This window comes from Lepisma saccharinum, chromosome 20 (assembly GCF_977018435.1).
Source record: "Lepisma saccharinum chromosome 20, izLepSacc3.1, whole genome shotgun sequence".
NCBI lineage: Eukaryota > Metazoa > Arthropoda > Insecta > Zygentoma > Lepismatidae > Lepisma > Lepisma saccharinum.
This window is the reverse complement of record NC_139248.1, coordinates 24,135,546-24,158,165: the sequence shown is the minus strand read 5'-3', so window position 1 is coordinate 24,158,165 and position 22,620 is coordinate 24,135,546. Positions and strand designations below refer to the sequence as shown.

General features: G+C 38.5%; 1 protein-coding gene across 1 annotated transcript in view; it reads right to left on the bottom strand.

Moving 5' to 3' along the window:
• Positions 1-22,620, bottom strand: part of LOC146003385 (uncharacterized) — a 147,264-nt gene that overhangs the window by 26,817 nt on the left and 97,827 nt on the right. The window contains exons 4-6 of the mRNA XM_083141665.1: positions 19,566-19,771; positions 17,362-17,547; positions 11,338-11,609 (exon numbers count right to left, since the gene is read on the bottom strand). Of these exons, the coding sequence (XP_082997791.1) occupies positions 11,338-11,609; positions 17,362-17,547; positions 19,566-19,771 (664 nt within the window). The remainder of the gene's footprint in view (positions 1-11,337; positions 11,610-17,361; positions 17,548-19,565; positions 19,772-22,620) is intronic.

The following is a 22,620-nucleotide window of genomic DNA, read 5'->3' as shown; positions in this document are numbered from 1 at the left end:
TTATAATATTACCACACCTTAAAAGGTAATATGATCTTCGATTACAAAGAAATTTTTCACTAGTTAGTCCTACAAGATATTTTTGGCAGGTGTAGTATAAACGGGCCCAAAGGAAGAAATACGTGTTTTTTTGTTTCAGCTAAAAAAAACTGTTTTAGGGGGCAAGCCCCCTTCAAATGTCAAAATCAGGACAAATTGACTTGGGGATCTGACCCCTGTGTCCCCCTCCGCTTTCCATGAAATTTGGCAGGTGTATAGAGGGGCCCTATGCCCCCTGTTTCTTCCTATGCCATATTTACGTGGTTTCGGGGTCAGATTCCCACTTCAATTTCTCCTCATCTTGACATTTGAGGGGAGGGGGTTTGCCCCCTAAAACCTTTTTTAGCTGAAACACAAAAACACGTACTTCTTCCTTTGCGTCCCTCCATACACCTGCCAAATTTCATGGAAATCGGAGTGGGACACAGGGGTCAGATCCTCGCGTCAATTTGTCCTTCCTTTGGGATCCTCTATACACCTGCCAAGTTTCATGGAAATCGGAGGGGGACACAGGGGTCAATTCCCACTTCAATTTGTCTTCATCTTGACATTTGTGGGGGGGGGGTTGCCTCCTAAAACATTTTTTTAGCCGAAATAAAAAACACGTATTTCTTCCTTTTGGGCCCCTCTATGCACCTGCCAAGTTTCATGGAAATCGGAGGGGTACACTTAGATAACCTCCCTTGTAAGTGTATTAATTACAAATCGCGCACGCGCACACACACACACACACACACACTATATATATATATATATATATATATATATATATATATATATATATATATATATATCACACTTCTTAGCAGGTAAAAATATGTTATAAACACATTCTTACTTTCCAATGAAGCGCTCGTGTGGGATGGCCAAACGGATCCGGATCCGAAAGTTCTGGATCCACGGATCAGGATCCAGAACCAAAAATTCTAGGATCCGGATACAGCCGGATACAGGATCCAGATCTGGCCATCCCTAATCCAGACGTGCGGCTGTGTATAAGAATGTTTTCGGCTCTGGCTTAAATCCCTGTGGCTGACGTCGACGATGGATGGCTGTGTGTGATGGAAGATGCGCCAAATCACGACATATTGAGAAATCTTTTGGATTATTTCGTGCAACAGTGGATGAACAACTCTGTTTTCGACATTTCCATGTGGAACTGCTCCCAACAGCGGCACAGGACTAACAATGCAGTCGAGGGATGGAACCATACAGTTAATGTATTGACGGAAAAGTCAAGTCCTAACGTGTACCAATTAGTGAAGACTTTAAGATTAGAAGCTGTGTACAACGACTACTTATGTGAGAGGAAGATCTTGAATCTTAAAGGGAAATGTAGACGACGTCAGTTTATTGCATTAGATGAGAGAATACAAAGAGCGTTTGCCGACTATGTAATGCATCGAGATCTTAAGAGCTTTTTGAGGAGAATGGCGTATGTTCAGAAATTAGAATGAAAATAGTAAGATGTTGGTTTAACTATAAGAGAAACGACGCATTCTACATTTCTACATTGACAAGGGATCAAAAAAATCAGTCATTGACAAAGAATAAATACATCCAGCTTTTAAACACCCAGCTTCTATGATGCCAGTGTGAAGGAAAACTAATAAAGGTTTTAAAAAACACACAAGCTTCCATGATGCTGCCAGTCCTAAGCCTGGATAAAGTGTGAAGGGAAGCTATTTACACTTTGTGTCGCAGATGACTATGTCGCAACTGTCCTGGAACATATTTTCCATACAGTGTCGCATATGACGGCAGAAATGCTAGTGTCGCAAAAGTCGTGGACTCCTAATTCATAACAGGATGAAATTTGGTACATAACTTCTTCATAACATTAATAACAACATGTCAAAAGTCTCCGGCGATCACCCTGCCGCTAAGTGAGCCATTTGGAAAAATGGCGGACAAATTTAAACTATTCTCCCAGGACTTTTGATACGTTGTTATTAATGCTATAAAGAGGTTACAAACCAAATTTCAGCTTGTTATGAACTAGTTCCTTTATTTTTCCTATTTTGACTGCACTAGTTGGACTGGCTTCCTATCAGTCTTGAGAGTAAACGTATGAGGGGTGTACAGGTGTTTGGAATTTGCAAAGCAGCAAATTTATTTCGAAAGCACTGTCATTCTCTATATCGCTCATACTAAAGTCAGCTTTAGACGAAAACATTTTCTTAGCATTTTTCTTAACATTTACGCCATGACCAAAATGCTACCATGTATAGTGAGAAATTTTATAGCGTTTCAGATGCCATGGCATATTTCATAGCATTTCTCAAGGATGGGATCGATTCTATTTCCGTAGCATAACCAATCAGAAGCGACCTCTAGGTCACTGGTGCAGCTGTAATGGCGGCCGCGCGAGATGTAAACAATGTATCACTTCACATTTTTAAATGCAGATAACTATTCAACCGAGAGGAATAACGTTTCATATAAAACAATATTAGGTACAAAACAATGGCGTTCCATAAATATATACTTTACAACGTTTACTGTACACGTATGGAAGAATATTTTAGTTGTTTCAATTGTAAACACCGTGCACTCAGCATAGATGGTGTAACTCGACGTGGCTTTCGTGCTGTATGCATTATACATTCTAATCGCAAAAGCTTACCGAAATTTTACATGAAATGCTTCCGTGTAAAGTACCAACTGCTATAAGATTTTTGGAAGCATTTACGTAACATTTATGCTAGCAAAAATGTTAAAGGAAATGCTTTCGTCTAAAGCGGGTTTAAGAGGAAACATTTTAAAAGGTGTCCCGACAAATCGTACCAGCGTCAAAACGTACCACTTCAAGGAAAACGCTTGAACTTGCCCTTGACATGTCAGACATTCCAATACAGTGCGCTATCTACTACTCGAATCAGCATCCAGCTAACTTGACCTTGAGTTAGGTTAGGTTAGGTTAGGTTATAGGTTCATGCTCCCAAATTGGCAGCCATATCTGCGATTCGCCAAGTGTTTCCTTCTACAGAAATCAGTGGGTGCTTCTTCCATTTTAAGAAATGCCTTTGGCGTAAAGTTCAAGATATAGGACTTTCGGTCGAGTATCGAGAGAATGAGGAAACCCGTTTTCATACAACCATGTGTGCCGCTCTGGCCTTCTTAAAAACGGAGGAAGTTTATGATGGACGGCTGGAAATACACTCTCAAGCCCCAGAATCAGCGAAGCTAACTCTTTTCTTTGAATACTTTGTGAATAGTTGGTTGCAAATCACGGAAATACGAATAACGGTGTGGAACTGTAATAACAAACGACACGATTTTTCATGCCGTCCCATCAAGTGGTACGATTTGTCGCATCGCAAATATTTTAAGACTCATTAGAAGACCCATACAGCCGTTGATTGGTTTGTAACTGCACAGAAAACCACGATCAAGTAACGCACCTAATCACGTTTTCACTCGCTGTGCGGTTGGTAAGCAGTAAGTAACTGTGGCCCAGTTCTGAAGTGAATGCTTGGTCTAAAAGTTTTTTGGGGGTGTGAGGTCGAACTATAAAGAGCGGTGCTTGTTTAATGAGATTATTATGGCCTGTAAGAGAGAAAGGTATATTTCGTGTACTGTGTTTTTTGTAAAATAAAATTAGCATACCATATACCAAGGGTTTTTCTGTATAGTGATACGTTTACTCCTATGTACATTAATAACTAATGTTCAAATTTCGAAATATCAGTAATAAGAACAGAATTTTCTTTTCTTCCAACTCCGAAACATATGGTGTGTTATTATTGACCCGTTCTGCTTTAGTTCTTCGTGAACATTGTGCAACGCAGCCATAATGCACCACTGGAAGCACTTGTTTGTCGTTATTTTGAATATTCAACACGTTTTTCCTATTTAGTTTGGTTGGTAGGTGGGTGCATTGGAGTAAATGAACTTACTTTAAGGGGGAACTATAGGCAATTTTGCAGTAACTTTTAGATAACAGATGGCAGCACCGTTTGTCATGGCAACCGAGTGCCATGTTGCCAGATCTACGCATGAATCAAGGGTAGGTACTATTTGTCTAGGTCCTCCTTCGTGGTCGTGTGGTCTTATATATTCTGTTATTTACTTAAATACCTTCAATCGTAACAAATTTATAAGGATCACAGGTTCTAGTGAATAAAACAATCTTTTATATCGGAAAATTTCTTCCTTACCGAATTTATATTAGCTGTACGGTTATCCATTGAAATTTTGGCCTATGGTTTAGCATAGCTTTAGAACTCCCTTCAGGAACAAATCATGTTGATTGTCACAAAGTGCTCTATAGGAACCCTGGCTTGAAGCTTGTCATGCTTTTTCAAAATCTTGTTTGCTTGTTGGTTGTACAAGCAGAAACAGTGGCGGCGATTACTGGGGAAGGGGGGGGTGAGGAGGATTCAATCCCCCACACTTTGCGCCACTTTTGCTCCCGCACTATGCTGAACCTTATTTACAAAGGGAAATATACTGTCCTTGTCCCCCAAGTTTTGGCACCTTGTCCTGTCGGTTTTGGAACCCAATCGCCGCCACTGGCCAGCGACTTGAGGAATATTTTCTGGATTCAGAATTAGAAGTTGTGTACAAATACCTTTTACCATCTTTGTTCATGCACTCTGGCAAGAGTATCACATTAATCTCAATAGGGTGATTCGAAGGTATTTGGGTTATGCTGGATTTGAACATGATCAAGAAACTGCTGATATCACAAGTATGTTCAGATTTGAATTTATAGTTTTCGAGACGATTTTCAGTTGAGGACTGGGTTTAAACATTTTAGTAGTAGTGCCCAAATGCTCAAATTAATGTTCCAATCGATGTTCCAGCTGAAGTTTCCAATTTCAGTTTTAGTGCACCATCTGTACAATTGCATTGATGATGGTGCCAGCTTAGATTAGAAATTATAATATCCTTCCCATATTTAGAATATGATATATTACCTGATGTACGGCCTCCCTTACAAGTGCCTACATGTCTGACCCAATGACTTGACACAGGTTTGTGGTTTGCTACATTTTGGACAAGTTCTGATTCACTACCTGATTGTATTGTGTTCATACAAATTTTTTGACATGTTCAAAACAATAACAGCAGTGAGAACCCTACCTCATAAGATATGGACTTCTAATACTTCCAGTGATGTCTCTTGACCTCCGTCCTAAGCCATGTTGACTGGTGGAAAACTGGAGAACGACTAACTCGCATAGTTGGATCCTGTCCTAGTAAATCTCATCTATTGCACCACCAGTCATAATGAGTATTGCACCACGAGCCATAGCAATCATTGCCCCACTATAGTCGTAACTTTTTTTGGACTTTATTTATAAAAATCGCCATCTCTTGAAAATGTTTAAGTGTTCAAAAATGACTAATTATTAGTTCCAGATAAGTGCCAACAAAACCAATATAATGTGGTAGTGAATCATGGACGTCCGCAGGATTTTTTTCCAGGGAGGGGAAAGAAAGGTATTTTTTTTCAGGGGGGAAAACAAGGCACATTTTCCCCAATAATAGAGTTGTTTCCTCAAATAATATTGCTTAAATTTGAATTTAAGATATTCATGCAATAATTAACACATATTATTGTGGATGAAATGAAATTATGTGTACAAAATATACAATTTTTGATTGACTTTCATTTTCCAGGGATGGCCACTTCCGGACGCCCATGGGTAGTGTATGGATACATTAAGTATAACACCATATACCCGACCTCTCACTCTCTCTCTGACCATATGTTCACAAGTTATGAGCAATGAAACTGGAGGAGAGGGAATATGGGTCCCAGGCACGGACTAGTAAAACTAATTAATGTATTGTTGTAGTGTATAATACACTGAGTAAAACGCACAAACCCGAGCGCTATGTACCTATTTGTTCAGAAGTTATGAGCAATCAAATGGGGGGGGCGGTTATGGACCAAATTGGTCCTAGGGTTACCAAAGTTTGGTATATGGGAGTCCAGGACCAGAGATATCTCACCATACCAGAGTGTCTGCATTTTGCAGGTTTTGGAATTTTTGGTTACATCGAAATCTCATTATTAAAACAGAAATATTAAGCAATGGCCATAAACTACTTCAGGCTTATTTACAAAAAGTAGTAGCTTATTATATGCAATATTTAGGTAGACTTACAACCAGTAATTATCATCTGATCTTAAATCAATTACTTGAACAAAAACTACACCCTTCTCTCATCGTGTGTGCATTTGTGAGTCACGTTTTCATACAGATGAGTTTTTTTTAGATTCAGAAGAATGTTCTTCTCAATTGTCAAATTGCTCAACCTAGTTTGTCCTTGCGTGGCTCTGAGATGTGTCTTAATCATTCGCAGAGCAGAGATACTTGTTTCAACAGTTCCAGTTTTAGATGAAAATATCAATATCAATTTTTCCAGTTTGCACACCTCACTAAACAATATTGATGTCAAGCCTATCCTCGTAAGGATGGCGATAGAATGGTGTATTTTCCACGATCGCAACGGAACAGGACATCACAACCCATTCCATACTTCATACTACATTTTTCTTCTTTTTAAATCCTCTCCATCCATTGGTCAGTATTCTACACAACACTCAACAAGTTCGACAATAAATTTTCTTTTTGAACCTTGCGGTCCAAAACCTCACTGTTGGAAATATCGGCAGCATCTACATTCTTATGATGACAAGAATGTTTTGCAAGATGTACTTTGGGTAGCAAAATCTTCTGGTTGTGATTGAACAGGCCCGCAGTGTAGAGCCGCCTGACATAAAGCGAGGGATCCCCGCCGATTATCAAAGGAATTTCCTAAATCTGGGGGATTTGTATTTCTAGGTTGTGACGAAATTCATGGAAAAGGGACCAGCAGTGGTGAAGGGACGCGGGGTAATTGTATTCACTCAGTTAAGATAATTTTGCATAAAGTATTTCCCCAGATAAGATCAATTGCATTGTCTTCCCCCTATCTATCCCCAAACTTTATCAAAAATCTCTTCTCACCAAGCTAGGAATTTCCAGTTCAAGCATTGGTAACCAACGACTTACTATAGCCACTTTGAGCGTACATTAGCGACTTATCCGGCGATTTTGAGTAGTATTGCAAGCAAAGATGCATAGTTTATCTTTCATGTGCGCACAGCAAGTGTTGCAACTTGCTGTCATCCACATAATTAAGTTACGAAGGATAATATTTGCTTACACAAACTTTTACTTTAATTTTTCGTCAAAATGGAAAATGCGCTCTGCCATCAATTAAATATGTTTTGTATTTTTATACATGTTTCATTTAGTTGTGTTAGAGTATTATCGAGTTTTGCATTGGCAACACTGAGTGGCAAGCGTTTGGAAGAGCGAAGACTCCTTTGTCCAGCGAGCTTGAGCTAAGAAAATCACCGAATGAATGGTCATACCACGCTGCTTTGGATGATATCTTCATGCGGAAGCCTCGAAGTGTAGAGTACAGACATCCACAAACTAAGGTTTATATTATATCCGCGCCCGCGGTAGTTATGTGAGAGTGAACCGTCAACCACATTTGCTAGTCTATTCTTTCCTGTTTGGGCTTCGGAAATAGCGTAGTTAGCCTAGAACATACACGCCTGATGGGTTTTCCTGAAGGGTTCGTAAGATTTTATTTTGCTCTATCTCCAACCACTTTTAAGATATGGACCCTCAAAGATTTCAAGGGGTGAGTCAAAGTGGTTCCAGGGTTAGGGTTACCCTAGTTTGGTATGTGGATGTATTGGCACTATAAATTACTTCTTTGTGCTCTATCCCTTTTCTCGAGTTATTAACAATTAATTGAATTAATTAAACTTTAAATTAGGATATTCATTAATTATGATCCTAATTAGATTGTTCCGCCAGGTGATCTGCTAATAGTCTCCGATATCCTGGTGGAGACATTTCGAATTTATCGTTCGCGTGTGAGCTTCTTTGCCTTTCTAGTAGAGGTAACTTTAGACTGGAATATAGCCATGTAGGTATTAACAGAGCATGCCTCACAACTACGTACTTTCAGAATCTTAAGTACGATTATATCCCCGAAGGGTTAAAAACAAAGTCCCAATGTGGAGAATTTTTCTGTCTCTGTGTTTCTGACAAGTTCAACTTCGTATCGCCCCTTGACAATTTGTTTCTAAGACCAAAAAAAAGCTTAAAATTACATACACCTCGGAAACCGTTTAAGATATTGCAGTTAAAATGATGAATTTCGTTCTTGGGCCATCTGGATACAAAATTACTCATCACAGTAGATCTGTTTATACACAAGTTTAGTTAACGTAGGTCCTCGGGGTGGGCTACAATGAAAATTTTTACAAACTTTGGAGGTTAACTTCGGGAAAGCTCGAACTTTCACAGTTCGGATTTTCATGATGTAGACTACAGTCCCATGGCTATTTCTTTTGGTGGTTTTCAGGCGACCATTTTAGACGGTTTTCAGCATGATTTTTATTGCAAGTCCAACACTTCAGCTAAGCTGTCCAGTGAGCACTCTCGATTTGATCCCACTCACTGTGTTTAAGACCCATTGAGAGGCCATTCGGAGCCCCAGTAAGAGGAACTTAACAAATTTTGAGCAAAATAATATGCTATTTCAATCAAAAGAGAATAGTGTTGAAAATAGTGTGTTTTTCCTTAAGAATAGAACATGTATTTAGTAGTTGCAATGCATAAGATAACTCCAATAGTTCCATTGCCAAATGATGAGTGAAGATTATACACGCCTTCGAAAATAGTATGTTTTTCCTCCAAAATGGCACATAATTGGAAGTTTCACAGCGTAAGAAAGCTGCAAAAATCACAAATGATGCTGTAAAACCGGCAATTACCTTCTACGCATGCATGATTGACTGTTTGTAGTATCTTAAAAACACTAATTTTCTTCCAACCGTCCATCCTAAAACATAAGAAATATACACTTACTAATCCGCTATCAAATTTGTAGGTCTGGATTGAAACCAGTGCCTATAGTGTTGAATGTTGAGCAACTGGGTAATGTGTAGTTTGCATATTTTCCAGATGCACATAAATACTAGTGCTACAGTAGCATACTAAAATTACACAGGATGCACCATACTTGCTAAGATTTCCAAACACGTTTACCATTTAATAAAAAATATATTTACAGCAATATTACAATAAGGCAATACACGAGAAGGTGTTCAAAAACAATGTGTTAATTCTTTGGCAAACACCAACAACATTTTAACCACAAAAAACACTCATTTCACGGAACAAAACAACATTCACGCAAGTGAACAACTCCTTCACAATTGTAGTACTGAAACAACCAACTTAAATACTCTCAGTTCTGAGTATCAACAATACCGCACATAAAAAAAAAAAAATGATGTTGTACAATCAATTCGAACATTTTGTACACCAAGCTATTAATTTCTTTTGCTTCCTTTTTTCTGTACATAGTAAAAAGGAAAACAAGAAATAGAGTCGTCTGTATAAATGTGTATGATCTTACTTAAGCATGAGGAACATTTATTAATACCTTTCTGCCCCTTGTGGTCGTACTTTTGTGCACGTGATTAGGAAAAATAAAAATAAATAGTTTGCAGAATCTTCTAACGACTAAAGACACGGAATTTTAGTTTCAATTTCAGGATCAGGATAATAGTACTCTGCGACACTCGTGACAAATTCCAGAAACGTGATAAATACGTGTAAGTTTGTTGCCAATTTATAAACGCACCAGTCTACATCAAGGATTTTGTATTATTTGTATTACTTGTCAGCATATCGAATGTTTTCTCTTGGCTAAGATTGGTTTAACCGCTAGTTAATTATCGTACTTTTTATATTATGTTCTAGTGGGATACTTTGTGTTCAGATTTAAAGACTAGTAATCCTACACCATGCCATGTACGTTTGGAAGCATTCTACTTATTGGTTATGTTAAAATCTGTCAAAACAAATGGCGAAAGTTTGCATTTCTTTCTCCAAGTTCTAAAATTAATAGCATACTAAGTGATTACCGAGAATACGTAGAAAAGCTACCTGAAACATGATCAGTAGGTTCGGCCAATAGTTGAAACGTAGGAATAATATAATGTACGAGGGCAAATCGAAAAGTCTTTGCGCCTATTTTTTTTCAACCGAAATATTAGTGTGATTGAGAAACCGAGATATACATTCAATGCAATAGTTTTTTTTTCTTGGAACGGCCCATCGCTACCTCTCGGCTGCTCCGCGGCATGGCGCTGCTGCCAGTTTGCAAAGATGTACTCAACACGTCCTCGTCGTATGAGCAGCCAAGTGTTATTCGTTTTCTATGGAGCAAGGGACGAACGCCCATCGAGATCCATAGGAAAATGCAGCCGATGGATGGGAACAAGTGTCCCGCTTTGAGAAGTGTGCGGTGGTGGTGGTGTGAGTTCGAAAATGGCCGAGAAGACCTTAATGACAATGAGCGGGAAGTTGATGCTCACGGTCTTCTGGGATGGCCGAGGTCCACTCCTGCTAGATTTCATGCCACGAGGTGACACCTTCAACGCTGTCAGTTATTGTGGCACACCCTCACGTCTGCGAGCTGCTATCAGGAAAAAGCGCCAGGGGATTCTCGATGTGGACAATGTGGTTATCATCCACGATAACGCGAGGCCTCATGTGGCAAACAGGACCACGGACAGACTCAGTCGTTCGAATGAGATATTCTGGAGCATGCACCGTATAGTCCAGACCTTGCCACCAGTCTTCCACTGAAGACGTTCCTGACAGGACAGAGGTTCATTTGTGACGACGAAGTGTGGACCGCTGTCCGGCGGTGATTTCACGATCAACTGGCCGAATTCTACAAGAGCGACATCTCCAAACTAGTGGTGAAATGGGGCAAATGCCTGAACCGCTGTGCTGACTATGTGGAAAAATGGTTCAACGTACATAGAACAATTCCTATGTTTTGATTTCCCTGCATGTTTATTATTTTGGGCGAAAACAAATGTGGCAAAGACTTTTCAATTTACCCTCGTAAATCGGCTAGTTTCGTCAGATTTCGTACGTCATCGGCCATGCTCCAATCAGCCCTATAATTTGATTCCACTTGCGCTACGCCGGTAGTTGACCAATCGGGAATCAAGCTGCTAGATCGTCGAACGTGACCGAGCAGCGATACCCTGTAATTGCGCAGGACGGAAGGGGAGCGAAGTCACGCCTACAATTCCGAGGAGAGCCAAAGAGCTGCGGTTACTACTACGGAAGGACTATAGATCACAACTGTTTCAACAAATTGACGAGACACAAAGGACCTATTCACTAACGCACATGTAAGAACTGAATCACAAGAGGCTGGAAGTTATCCCTAACGAGGTACAACCCTCTCATTCGTCACTCGTCTCCTCAGCCTTCCACACGGGGTGCGTTCCATCCCCTGTGGAGAGGACCTTCATCCTTATCAGATCCGGATTCACAGTTTTCAGGTCAGTGGCCCATCCAAGCCATGCGAAGAAGTCGATGAACCCAGCCGTGAGGTTGAAGCTGTAGTCTCCCAGTTCGGCCGTCTTGTAGTCCCAGGGAAACACGTGGTGGTAGTTATGCCATCCCTCTCCAAGAGCTAAGGCGGCCACTGATAGGTTCTGAGCTGGACTGATGGTTCTGCAGAGAGAAGAAAAGGGAAGGAAATAATTATTTCGATTCTTAGTAGCAAAATGATTTCATCTAAGAATGATTGTTTCTTGAATGATTGAATGTATTTTACTGCGCTTTTCAACTACTTTTGGTCAATCGCGAAGATGAGGATGTATGGTTGTTATAAGATGAAATTGATAAAACGACATGGACACAAGTTTCTAGTAAATACTTCAAAAGCCATAAATATGAAACAGCTTGAACAACTTCGTCAGTTTTTTTTTCTATGGGATCTATGGTGTTTGTAGATATGATATTCTTCGCTAGAGTGAAAAATTTGCTTATATATACATTGGATATTTTGTATAAATCATCAGACCGTAACACGAAAAAGTTGGTTAGGGAGAAACCTTTCATACATACATACATGTAAATGCATAAACACTTTCTTCTCCATCAAATGAACAATGCCCTCTTTACCGTACAGTAGCATACTCTGCACTTTCGAATGCATAAAGACAGGCATTTACTGCAGAACAGGAAGAACTGTATTCGCAATTGAAGCCTTCTGAATATGTTTTTTCTTCCACTGTTATACAACCGTCTTGTCCACAGTGGCCGCAAGAAAATGTACATAAACCAAATGCCACACACTCTTTTTTTGGAATTCTCCGTTTCAGGAATCTCGCTTCTCTCTGTGTACAGTTAGCTGTTGACTAGTGTGTAATTTCCCATTGCGTAACATGTTAGGAAGGGAACAGCGTGTCTTCTGAACAAGGGAAAGTTGGATAGTCAGTGTGCGCACGCGCCAGAAGGATCGCGTAAAATGTCTTCAATGAATTTAGGCGATGCGCACATACGTGCCGCGAGTAGGAGTCAGTGTTGCCACATGAAGGGAAATTTCCCTCTTTTGGAGGAAAATTCGGACGTAATAAAAAAAAGAGGCAGACTAAATCTTAGAACAGTTTCATGTCCATAATTGTATGATATTCTATCGCTTTTCTACATATATATATATATATATATATATATATATATATATATATATATATATATATATATATATATATATATATATATACAGGGTGTCGCAAAACTCTTTCAACAACGCTTGGGTGCTGGTAGATATCATAAAAACAAGTAACCTTTCCCTATAAAGTTTACCTCGAAAGCGCTTAGTTTCTGAGCTATAAGCGCTTAAAGTCTATCCTGTACGTATGCAACCCAACACAGCAAACGCTTGCTCTGACATAACTACCAGGGGCGCGTGGCAGGGTTGCCACTAGCGTCCCTCGTTAAGAGAGACGACTTGAAAACAACAACTTGGGAGTCTTGCCTGAGCAAAATCCAAAACATTAATGATACTTGGGATGTTGTATGAAGCATTGACAGTATTTATAAACTGACCAAGACAAATAATGGACAGACTGAAATTCAAGATTACTCATTCTAAAATATCTCCATAATTGATTGATTGATTTGATTTATTTTAATTCGCTTTTCTGCCACCTTTGGCTAATCGCAAAGATGAGGATGATATGATGAAATAACAAACGACACCAATGTCTAGGCCAGGATTTAAACCGGAGACACCTGGCGCCGTAGCGAGCTGTGCTAACCACATCACCACGGAGTGTTTCGTGTATCATTTGCATTATATGTGTAATACACGTAACTATTGTTACTTCTTTCGTTGAATGTTGTATCCTTTACATAAACAAAATTAAATAAATACAAACACAAACATTAAGATATATTTTTTCCGGAAAATAAAGCACACTGCACTTCTTACGAACCGGGGCACATGCCTGCAACTGAATTGTAACCTTGGTGGCGCGCAACGAATTTGATACGCGAGACAGCCCGCATAAACAAAATACGATTGCGGAATAAATAACGGTGCTGTGGAGTAACAATGCATTCTAAAAATAACTTCAAACAATTGTCAACACTTTTCTCGCTTGGTCTGCACGTGTATCGCGACAAACCGAAAAGTTTCTCGCTAACCAACTTTTTCGTGTTACGGTCTGATGATTTAAACAAAATATTTAACGTATGTATGTATATATATATATATATATATATATATATATATATATATATATATATATATATATATAACTCTTCTTGTAAGCAAATTATTTCACTCTGGAGAAGAATATCATATCTACAAACACCATAGATCCCATAGAAAAAGAAACTGGCGAAGTTGTTCAAGCGTTTTCATATTTATGGCTTTTGAAGTATTTACTAGAAAAAATTAAGCGTTTTGCAAAATTGCATAATTATGTAAATTTCAGATGACATGAATTTATGACAGGTTATATAATGCCGTCATTAAATAGAGCATAAAAATTCTACAGGATAATGATTTCACTGTTTGAAATTTATGACTTTTACATTTTGTAAATTTTGTAACATCTGGCAACGCAGCGGTGGTAGAAAAGGACAGAGATATTGGCAAAACTCATGTATTAGAGAGAGAGGGAAGTACTCCATTTACTTCCATACTGACTTTTAAGGTTGAGACAATCTATAGTAATTAGAGTTTGTCGGTACAGCAGTATTCAATATGTGCCTTGTCAACGTGAATGGCACTTTGGAAGCCCAAGACAGTGTGATCAACGGTCACACGAAGCGTTTCCAGGGATGTTGTTCACTGTCCCCCAGATATCAGTGCCATATTTGCACCTAACTAACTCTCTCTCTCTCTCTCTCTCTCTCTCTCTCTCTAGCTTTCTTAAACCCGAAGGTTTATGGCTGCAGCAACACAAGCAAGACCAATCCATTCTTTTCCATCATTACCGATTTCCTTTAGGTCCATCTCAACGTTATCCCCCGTCTTCGTTTTGGCCTTCCTACAGGACTCTTACCATCAGGTTTCCCAACAAGAATCCTGTAAACTCTTCTTTCCTCTCCCATTCGTGCCACATGGCCTGCCCACCTAAGTCTTCTTGATTTAATCATTCTAATAATATCAGGACATGAATACAAATTATGTAGTTCTAAATTATGTAACCTTCTCCACTCACCTGTCCCCTCATCTCTTTTAGGACCAAATATTTTCCTAAAGATCTTATTTTCAAATACTGTCAATTTATGTTCCTCTTTCAATGTAAGGGACTAAGTTTCGTAACCATATAATATTACAGGCAAAATTACTGTTTTGTATATATTTTAACTTTTAGTTTCTTAGATATTAAACGAGAAGATAAAGTTTATGAAGAGAAAAGTAACACGCATTTCCTGAATTAAGCCTGCTTTATCCTTCCTCTTTAATATCATTTTCATTTATTAGTATTACTCCTAAGTGCTTGAATTTAGAAACTGATTAAAACAAAGTTATTATCAATAATTAGATTTTGGTTATTACCTAACACTTATGGCCTGTAAGCATATATTTAGTTTTCTCTTGCTAACTTCCAAACCTATCTCTTTAGTAGCTTTTAAAAATATTTTTGCATTATTCTTAATTGTATTTACATCATCTCAGTAAATCTACGTCACCTACATATGCTAACAATTGAGTCAGACCATTTAGATTTAGTCCTTCATTAGTTTCTTTTACCTTCCTAACAGCATATTCTAAGGCAAAATTAAAGAGCAATAGAGATAATGCATCTCCTTGTTTTAACCCATCACGAATTTTAAATTTGTCAGACATAATAATACCCACACGAATTTTACTTTTTTTCATGATTGCATAATTTTATCATATTAGGAGCCTTAGGTATTCCAAACTTGACTAATATATTACGTAAAATTTATCTCTTTTAATCGAACCATGTGTTTTTCTTTAATCAATGAATAGCTGATGGACATTTTGATTATATTCCCACTTTTTCTGAAGTGTCTGATGTGAGAGATTGATCTATGGTTCATGTGTTACGTTAAATACAAGTTGATAATCACTTATATGATGTTGAGAGAAAGGAAATTCCACGGTAATTATTGCAGTTCGTTTCATAACTTTTCTTAAAACACAGGACTCTTACCACTGTTGAGGAATATCTTCTTTGTTCCATATTAAACATATTAATTTATAAATTTGACATATTAACGAATTGCTACCATGTTTAATTAACTCAGCGGGTATTAAATTTGAACTACTTGTATTTATGTTTGGTCAGCATTCGCTTCCCGCATGGTTTCCATAACCTCTGTACTAAGTTCAAAGCAATCCGATGCATTTAACGGGCTTCAGAGGGGCTGAGTAGGTCAACTTTAATCATGACCACCTGGTAAATTATATGTGTGGATGAATAATATACTGAAAACAATATAAATTTATGAGCTATATAAATTTTTATGTTTACTCATAAACACATACACAGATACATACACACATGCATACATTGTACACAGGGTGCGAAATCAGTTACTACTAGGGGGGGAGAAACTTCTTAATCTAGAAACCCCCTCCCCCACAAACATATGTGTAAATTATACGATATACATATTTGTAATGTTATTAAAAGTAAAAATAAATTACTCAATTATAAATATATTATTATTATTTACATAAAAGAAATTAATTTGTTGCTTTTGTACATGTCAGATATTGTAAAGCAGCTAACTAATTCCTTTACTGACTGGTTAAAGAGGTTAATAAATTATGAAATAGTTGAATATGTGCACGTTTTTGTTTAGTATGTGCTTTATGTTAACATAAATAAATTATATTTCATAGTTATTATTGTTTTGCATTCTTGTTTTACTTTTACTGTGCGTATTGATGTAGAATTGTTAATGATCTCTTGAGAGAGAAAAAGCATTAACACTCGCAACTACACTAATTTGTGTGTGTTTCCGATATTATTCTTAGTAAAGTATATTTGAAATTAAAAGTAATTGCTTATCTTTTGTTCGTTATAACAAAAACTCTCTCCCCCCGGAAATGTTTGGGTGCGGGGGATTTTTGAGGCCAAGATTGTTGGTGGGGGAATCCCCCTGTCCCCCCAGGATTTCGCACCCTGATTGCACATATATACATACATACACAGTTACATAGCACACACACACACATAAATAAATAAAAATAATAAATTTGCCCTTCTCCCTTGGCCCCGACAAAAACGCCAGCTTAGTTACGTCACTGATCAAAGCATACAGACAGTGACTCTGCATAATTCCTTTATCTCTGGAGCAAGGCCGTGCATAGCGGTAGAGAAGGGGAGGAGTGGGGAATCGAGAGGGCAGAGCGAAGCAGTTGTAAAGTCCACACGTATACTTCCTTAACGTCGAAGAACTGAAGAAAGCCGCCGGCACGAACGTGGGTGTGGATAAACAGCGGGCGAGTTGTTTTCGTCCAATCACACTCAACCTTCAGCCAATGGGCGCAGCTGTCATTCTGTTCGTCTACTCCACGTGAAGTCTTAGTCACATGACTGCGGATACGCTGTTAGCGTACTTTGCAACTTCAATGTGGAGACCGTGGAAAGGTGCTTGTGCACGGAGGGGCAAGGTGGCGTAGAGTAGATGTGTGGCAACACTGTGCGTTGAAAGTGATAGTTGCAGCTCGTAGGCGCGCTTCGTGGACTTCAAAGCCAGCCGGTCGTTAACGTAGCTAGCGCGTCGACTATAACTGCAATCGCTTCCCCTCTCCCTGCAGGCAATCTAGTTCCCTCTCTCTCACACATGTTCATTGGTGGAGCCGTCTCGCGTCACTACTCGCGCACAGACATGTTTTCGTCCGCTTACTCCAGAGACAAGTGGGACAGAGTGTAACGGAATTTCTTTGAAGCACATTACGAGGACCTCTTGCCTACCGTTTACTCACTTGTGGTACGGCTTGTTCCCGAACATGTGGGCGGCGCTGTTGACAAGCCACGTGGTGTTGAGGGTGCAGGCGTGCCTCCCGATCCCTGGTCCAATGAATGCCAGAAGGAACGACTCGCCCCAGAACCACCAAGGAACGAACACGGGAATGAAGTAACAGAAGACCAGTCTGGATGCTACGAAGTAACTGCAAGGAAGAATAAAAATTCAAAATACTGTATGTGATATATATATATATATATATATATTATATAATCCAATAAAAACCTTCAGAAATACTAAAGAATGGCTAATAACAAAAAAAAACCTCAAAACTGCAAAATGAAAACTATCAACGGTTCTATCTGAAGCGAAACTGACTACTTCCGGTTCGGAAAAAAATATTTTCATCAATTCCATACCTCTGGTTATGTAATACGTAAAGTATACCAACTACGTCAGATTTAACCTGCATTTAATATAATTCAATTTACCCAGCTAAGCTCCTTCCCATGCATAAAGTGGACTTAAAACACCAACTCAATCAATCTATTATTTGTATAAATGTCGCAGAAGAAACGTTAATATTGTCTAGACGAAGAAGTAATTGAGGCGATTTCATCCCGTTTCGCCTAATGCTTTATCAGCACCTGGCAATCAGATATAACAGCTGTCTATCATTCTAAGCGAAATGGGATATCCCGTTTCGCCTAAACTGGTTGGAGTGGAAATCTTGACGGTGGTCAACGTATATATGAAACAATTCCAATGATTATCACAAACAGACACATGAGCCAAATAGTCACGTGTTGCTCCTAACACGGAGCATTATCACACAGTCCAGCAGCCGAAGGGAGTTGTATTTTCTATAAGATAAAAGAAAATATATAGGAAGTAACATATTTAGAAGCAGCAATATACAGGGTGTTTCACTCGCTCTCGGGTCCTGATTTTCGCTTATAAAAATCTAACTATTGGTCATTATGTAATAAAATTTACTATGGACATACCATGGTGTATGAGAAGCATGATGACGTCATAGCGATTGTTGGGAGTGGTCGCCATTAGCATCAATGCATGCCTGCACAAGCCTCTTCATGTTACAGAAGGTAGCTACCAACACAACAGGAGTCACAGCGTCCATTTCCCGCCTAATTAAGTCTTGCAGTTCCATGCGAGTCCGTGGCTTGTTGCGATAGGCCTTTCCTTTCAGCATACCCCATAGGAAGAAATAACACGCTGTTCCAGCCAGTACCGACTCATACTGTACTGCTTTGTTATTGTACTGTAATCACGAACCACTATCAGGTACGTCACGCACCAGCAGGGCCAAGAACTCGGACTGAAAGCACACGTCCGTACCATTGGCATTTAACGGCAGAATCGCCCAGACGCACGCGCATGCCCACGGAAGGAATAGAGAAGACTGTGGCGCCATCTCCAATGACGTCACCACCTCCTCATACACCAAGGTATGTCAGTAGCAAATTTCATTACATTATGGCCAATAGTTTGATTTTTATAAGCGAAAATCAGGTGCCGAAAGCGAATGATAATAGCCAATACTCCTATCCTAAGCCCTAATAAATTACAAACAGTGAAATGTTACACAAGAACTTGCAAATCTACTAAATGAACACAATGTGAAATAGCATGAACATCAGTTGTGCGACATCAAGGATAGCTAAGGATGAATAACATAACAAAACATACCTTGTTGGGAGGCCGTTAAATTTCCCTCATTTGAAATATTTCCCATTCAACCAGTTTGTGCGAAATGGGATTTGGCGAAAGGGGTTATCCCCCTTTCGCCTAAAATGGCGGCCAGCTCATAAATCACATTGTCTTGTGCTGATAAGCAATTAGGCGAAAGGGGACTACGCGATTGAGGCAAATGGTTTGAGAAAAATGCTAAACTTCGTGAGGTAACCATGTTAATTTTTTAATTAAAAATTCCTTCATTCTTGAAAATGAGCACAATTTTCTTATTTCTGTTAAGGACTTGTCATCTTTTCCAAATTAATAAAATTGATGTTATCCTGCACCATTAACACAATAATGTTTTGAGAAAGTTGTGTATCGAGTATACTAGGATTTGATTGCAGATATCATAATTAGAAACATCAAAAATTGTGCTGCCGTAACTCAGACGAGTGGGATAAAAAAAATACAAAATTAAGTGTGAGAGGAAATTGTACATAGCCACAGAAAGAACACAAAACTTACTTCCTGTCGAACCTCACGATTGAGTCGTTCAAAACGTCACTCAAGTCGATGCTCCCCCCTTTCTCGATGACGTCAGGGTGTTTCGTCATCATCAGCCAACCAACGTGCGAGAAGAAGAAGCCTCTGTTCGCATTGTGAGGATCAGCGTCAGTTTCACTAAACTTATGGTGCACCCTGTGGTCTCTCACCCAATCAAAGATTGAATTCTGAAATATGAAAGGGATAGGATACTGTGTAAAACGGTTTTATTTTGTGGTGGTTTTAATAAACATGAATAATTCTAGATAACAATATGTAACTAACTGCAAGAACTAACAATTTGCAAGGTGAGGTTACATCTTATTATTGTTGGGATGGATACCAAATTTCCACAGTGGAATTTTAAAAGTGGAAGCGTAGTGTTGTACCAGGTTCGATTCCCTGTGAATTAAATTTCAAACTGCACAATCGTTCTGATTAGCCTTTCTGCGCATAAAGAGTACAGTCTTGGACACTTCTGGCTTGTAACGATCCAATTGAAAGTAAATAGAGTTGTTACAACCCAGAAGTGTCCATGACTGTACAAGGAAACTTTTCGTTTCATATTTCTCGTGTTCAAATAAGTTACAGGAGGGGTAGAAAAAATAAAACTAACCCAGGTGTCAGCCTCTTTTTCGCAGGAGCCAGCTATTTTCTTTGGGGGGGGGCAAATATAGTCTTAAATGCCATGAATCTAACTGAGATAAAGCTACATATTTTTGAATACGATCTTCAAACATTTAATTATTATTAATACAAGATTGGATTGATAGTAGTTATTTTTTGTGCCACAGTGGCATTTCTAAAGGGCTCAACTGGTAACAGCATAATAACCTATACTGTACATTCTAATACACTCCTCACAAAAAGTTTATATATTGTTAAATTAGGCACACAAAGTCTAGAATATTGTTATATTAGACACGACAAGTTTGGAATATTTTAAATTAGGCACAAAAAGTTTTGAATATTGTAAAATTAGACGCTAAAGTTTGTAATAGTGTTAAATTAGGCACAAAAAGTTTGGAATATTGTTAAATTAAGGCACAAAAAGTTTGTAACATTGTTAAATTAGGCACAAAAAGTTTGGAATATTGTTAAATTAGGCACAAAAAGTTTGGAATATTGTTAAATTAGGCACAAAAAGTTTGTAACATTGTTAAATTAGGCACAAAAAGTTTGGAATATTGTTAAATTAGACACAAAAGTTTGGAATATTGTTAAATTAGGCACAAAAAGTTTGGAATATTGTTAAATTAGACACAAAAGTTTGGAATATTGTTAAATTAGGAACAGAAAGTTTAGAATATTGTTAAATTAGGCACAAAAAGTTTGGAATATTATTAAATTAGGCACAAAAAGTTTGGAATATTGTTAAATTAGACACAAAAAGTTTGGAATATTGTTAAATTAGACACAAAAAGTTTGGAATATTGTTAAATTAGGCACAAAAAGTTTGGAATATTGTTAAATTAGACACAAAAGTTTGGAATATTGTTAAATTAGGCACAAAAAGTTTGGAATATTGTTAAATTAGGAAAGTTTGTAATGTTGTTATATTAGGCACAAAAAGTTTGGAATATTGTTATATTAAGCACACAAAGTTTGGAATATTCTTATATTAGGCACAAAAAGTTTAGAATATTATTAAATTAGGCACACAAAGTCTAGAATATTGTTATATTAGACACGACAAGTTTGGAATATTGTTAAATTAGGCACAAAGGGTTTGGAATATTGTAAAATTAGTCACAACACGTTTGGAATATTATTATATTAGGCAATAGGGGATAGGCACGGTGGCATGGGTAGGCGAAAACACAAGAACGTCCAGCACGTGTTGTTGCATTCGAAGGCTGTGCCACTTACCAAGTGCCTAATATAACAATATTCCAAACTTTTTGTGAGTGTATGTAACCGACACTACTATATTGCTGCAAAATTCGGCAAGCCAACAGTGAAAAAAATATATAATGGCATGTTTATTGTTCTGATTTAGTGATGAAGGAAACACACAAACATTAAAAAACATATACTTTACTCGTTAGTTTAAAAAAGAGGTAATGGAAATTTCCATAAGCAAACTCGAAATATGAAAATAATAATGATAATAAAAAAGGTAAAGTGCTCCCCTGTGCATAGCACCACGCCATAGAGGCGTATAAGGGGTGTGGGGGTAACGCCTGACACTTTCTTGATCCGGTCGTCAGTGTGGGTGATGTGATCAGCACCACGCCCCTGACCGCCTTTACCCCCCAGGGTTTCCCCCAGGTACCCATGTTATTCGACGCTGGGTGGGTGCCGGGGCCGCTTCCATCGTTAGAAAAGTTCCCGGATTTGAACCGGCCGGGGATCGAACCCGGGACCTTTAGCATGGTAGTCTGACTGAGCCACCGCGGCCAACTAATAATAATAATAATAATAATAATAATAATAATAATAATAATACTAATACTAATAATAATAATAATAATAATAATAATAATAATAATAATGGTGGCTCAGTCGGTAACGCGTCTGACTACCATGCACAAGGTCCAGGGTTCGATCCCCGGCCGGTTCAAATCCGGGAACTTTTCTAACGATGGAAGCGGCCCCGGCGCCCGCCCAGCGTCGAATAGCATGGGTACCTGGGGGAAACCCTGGGGGGGTAAAGGCGGTCAGGGGCGTGATGCTGATCACATCACCTCACTCACGACCGGATCAAGGAAGTGCGGGGCGTTACCCCCACACCCCTATACGCCTTCATGGCGTGGTGCTATGCACAGGGGAACACTTTACCTTTACTTTTTTAATAATAATAATAATAATAAAAAGCACTGAATTTGAAAATGCAGGCGCCCTGTATTTTTCTACCCCTGAATTAAAGTATTGTGAATAAAATGTATTTGATTGTGTTCTGAAAATGAAACTGTTTGAAACGTGACAAATGAGACTTAATCCGCAAAAAAGTAAAACTACTCTGAGCCTTGAATATATGCAATATACACAACATATCTGCATTTAGTCACACAAGATTTCCAAGGATAGTTTGACC